Source organism: Colobus angolensis, unplaced genomic scaffold, assembly GCF_000951035.1.
Source record: "Colobus angolensis palliatus isolate OR3802 unplaced genomic scaffold, Cang.pa_1.0 Scaffold2, whole genome shotgun sequence".
NCBI classification, from domain to species: domain Eukaryota; kingdom Metazoa; phylum Chordata; class Mammalia; order Primates; family Cercopithecidae; genus Colobus; species Colobus angolensis.
In genome coordinates, this window is record NW_012115154.1 from 8,036,386 (window position 1) to 8,040,009 (window position 3,624).

General features: G+C 44.5%; 1 protein-coding gene across 1 annotated transcript in view; it reads left to right on the forward strand.

Annotated features, from left to right (window-relative positions):
- The first annotated feature begins 948 nt into the window (after nt 1–948).
- Nucleotides 949–3,624, forward strand: part of TBXAS1 (thromboxane A synthase 1 (platelet)) — a 200,792-nt gene continuing 198,116 nt past the window's right edge. The window contains 1 exon segment of the mRNA XM_011941284.1: nt 949–1,210. Coding sequence (XP_011796674.1) covers nt 1,119–1,210 — 92 coding nt within the window. The 5' untranslated portion in view covers nt 949–1,118.

Below are 3,624 nucleotides of genomic sequence, written 5' to 3' on the forward strand. Positions count from 1 at the left end.
ATTTGTTCAATTCTATTGCTGAGACTTTCCAGAGCATTTCACATTTCTAAAAGTGTATCCAAAGTTTCCTGAATTTTTGATTGTTTTCCTTTAAGCTGTCTAGATCATTGAATATTTCTCCCATTCAATACTGGGGATGTCTATTCCGGAGAGGAGGGCCTACCTTTCCCACTTCTGCAATTGAAGCACTCACAGTATTTGGGGTGTCTCCTGGGTCCTACAGGAGCAGTCTGGCTCCTTCAGAGGGTCTGTGGGTCCTCTTGGGATTGCTGGTTTGTTCTTGCAGTTGATCTGGAGTTAAATTCACCATGGAAGCCTCCAGATGCTGCTCTGTCTGGAGCTGCAATCTAGTCCTGCCACCCATCCACTCTAATCCCCTCCATCTCTCTGTCTACTTTAATCAGATAAGCTCAAAGCTAGAACAAAGGACCCATATATGAGCCTGCGGATCTGCCTTCAGACACTTAAGGAACCCTCCAACTCACCGTGAGAACGCTGACCCGAATCGGGATCTCTGCTTGGCTCCAACAGCCAGACACTCAGAGAGGTCTCAGACCCAGCAACTAATGGACTTGGTTGGATGGTTGTCCTCAAAGCAGCCAGCATTTTTATCAGGATGGTGTCTGATCCCATATTGTTCTGGGATATTCAGAGTCTCTTGACATGTATCTTCACTTAATTGTGAATTTTAAAAATTACAGATAGATGTAGATATAGATATAGGGATTATAGACATAGATATAGATAGACTTCTCTCTTTGAAGACTTCCTTTCAGAGTACAAGTCCATGGTTACAACCATTTTGTTTCTCAGCAAACATGGGGAAGTCTGCTTTTCCTCTCTGAGGAAGTTAACATAAATGTTTATTGTCAGTGCGGTCATCAAGGATTAAAATTGCTGATTCATTCCTTTACACTGAAACCCTTTGTTGTGCCCTCCTCTTCCTTCCTCTTTATAGGGAGATACTCTGAGAAAGAGCACACTGTGGGGGCCCACTTCATGTGATGTTTTCTTGATTGCCTGTTCCCTTTTCTACCTGTGGAGCACGGTTCCCATAAGGGCAGTGGGATCAGCCTCCTGTCTCATCTGGAAGACCACCACTCTGTGGTCTCAGAGGAATGATGGAAGTCTCGGGGTTTCTAAAATTGGACGTGAATGGCCCCATGGTGACGGTGGCCCTGTCAGTGGCTCTCTTGGCCCTTCTGAAGTGGTAAGTGCAGCCAGCCCTAGGGACTGTGACAGCGTCAGCAGTCTCACCCTGGAGCCTTGCTGGTGCCATGGCGGGGTATGCGGGAGTGTGTTTTTCTTCTTTTCTAATCTAGCGGGAGTGAGTATTAGCACAGCTTCAGAATTAAAAGCAAACAGCCAGGTTAATCTTTTGCTAAAATGCATGAGATTGAAGTGTCAGGAAAGGCTGGTGATTCAGTGACTGAGAACGCTACACATAATTAAGTTTGAAAGAGATGGAAAAAGAAACAAATTGGAAAGGCATTAGGTTTGGGTAGAAGTATTTCCTTGAACCCTGTCATATCTCCTCACCTCATTTTTCTAAAATCCTCTGTCCTTGTTGGATTTACAGTGAATTCAGCCTCTTGGTTCATATTACATTCAAAACAAAACAAGACTTAGGAGCTGTTTGGCAAATGTGGGCCTCTTTGCGGGAAGTCATTGAGGGGGATTTCTGTAGGTTTAAGGACAAAGTGGTAGATCTAATTTCTCATATTTGATAGAGGGAGATGGATTCTGAGGAACATATTGTGTGCAGTTCCCACAAAATTCGAGACCCTGAAAGGATCTCAAACTTGAACTCCGAGTTGCTCCCCTGTGGTTTTGTTAATTCAATAGCAGATTTTCCTAAGCCTGACTCTGGTGTCTGTAGATCGAAGGCCTCATAATATGCTACATTTATGCATATTCACCCTGCCAGTTAAACTTATTAGAGTTACCCATTCAATCAAAAGCACCTGGATTTAGACGGCTCTGGCTTTTGAGGGCAAAGTGGAAAAAATAATGGAGAACTGGAGTCCGAACAGAATTTTAATTTATGTTTTCGGTAGTAATAAAGCCTTCTCTAGATTAATAACTGGGAAAGCACTTTGAAAAGCATCAAGCATTATGCAAATGTGAGGTATTATTCTTTTGGAATTTGCATAGCTGAGAGTGGAATTCACGTTTGATGTTCTATGATGATGAAATTACTTCTTGGAAATTGGCTCTGAAACCCAGCCTCAGTCCCAGTGCTGTTTTTCTTTTTAACTGGTTTAATTATTTTTTTTGAACTTTTTTCTCTCATTGTAGCTTATCTTGGATTGAAACTGGCCACATGTAAAACCAAGAGCCAATGGTAGCCCCTTTCCTGCCCCCAGCCCCCAATAATCCATCTTAATGTGTTTTTATGCTCAGGGAAGCCCGAAGCACAGTGTCTGACATGTAGAAAGTGCTTAGTCGATGTCAGCTACTATAATTCACTATCTATCATCTACGTAACCTAAAAGAAAATAAGTCTTTAGTGGTTTAGGTTTATTTTTAATTTCTTACTAACATGCTTATTCATATCAGTCTTATCAATAGCTATGCTCTGACTGTGGTTCTCAAAGTGGACACATTTTTACACTTTTGTTTCAGTCTTTGCTGTGTCTGAGCCCCCAGCTCAGTGCCTGGCATGTCGGAACACCACACCATTCAGCAGGGCAGCTGTGTGTTTGCTGTCTATTTTTGGGCCATATTAATAACCTGGTTCAAAGATGCAGAGATTAAGATAAACGTACTAAGCAGAAGTGGTAAAAAGGAAGTGAGAGCTGACTTCTATTTGTTATCGCAAAAATATGTATTAACCTGTTAATGTGTGCCCAGTCTTGGGGAGACCCTGGTACAAGGTCAGGGAGCAGGAGATCTGGAGAAGGTGCCCAAGGCAGGGGAGACACAGAGGTTCTGGGGGTGAGCTCGATGTCTAGAGAGGATACTGCAGAAGGAGCGGAGGCAGCAGGAGAGAGGTCGTGGCCCTGGCTCTGGTGTTTTGGGTCCATCCCTTGATTCAGTGCAAGCGGAACCACCCTTGGGCTTTCAACCCTTCTGTTCCAGGTGAGACCCTAGTCAGCCACTAAGCAACAGCCACCAGCTTGAATGAGGCAAGGCCCCCTTCCTGTTACATTCTCTTGAAAGGATGTGTGTGGAAGAGACAGGGATGCTTGTCCTCCAGTGAGAGGACTCATAGGCAAGGAAAGATGCAGGTATAGAGACACTTGCAGGAGAAACTGGCAGGGGGAGTGGGTTAAACACTGCAGCACATTAGTCTTTGCTTTAAGTGCTACATGTGCCATCCAGCCAGGTGAGATGGCAGCGGAGAACCTATACCCTGAGAAGGTGAAATCAAATGGGCTGGGTGCAGTGGCTCATGCCTGTAATCCCAGCACTTTGGGAGGCCAAGGCAGATAGATGACTTGAGGTCAGAATTTTGAAACCAGCCTGGCCAGCATGGTGAAACTCCATCTGTAGTAAAAATACAAAAATTAGCTGGGCGTGGCAGCAGGTGTCTGTAACCCCAGCTACTTTGGAGACTGAGGCAGGAGAATCACTTGAACCTGGGAGGCAGAGGCCTCAGTAATCTGAGATCATGCCACTGCC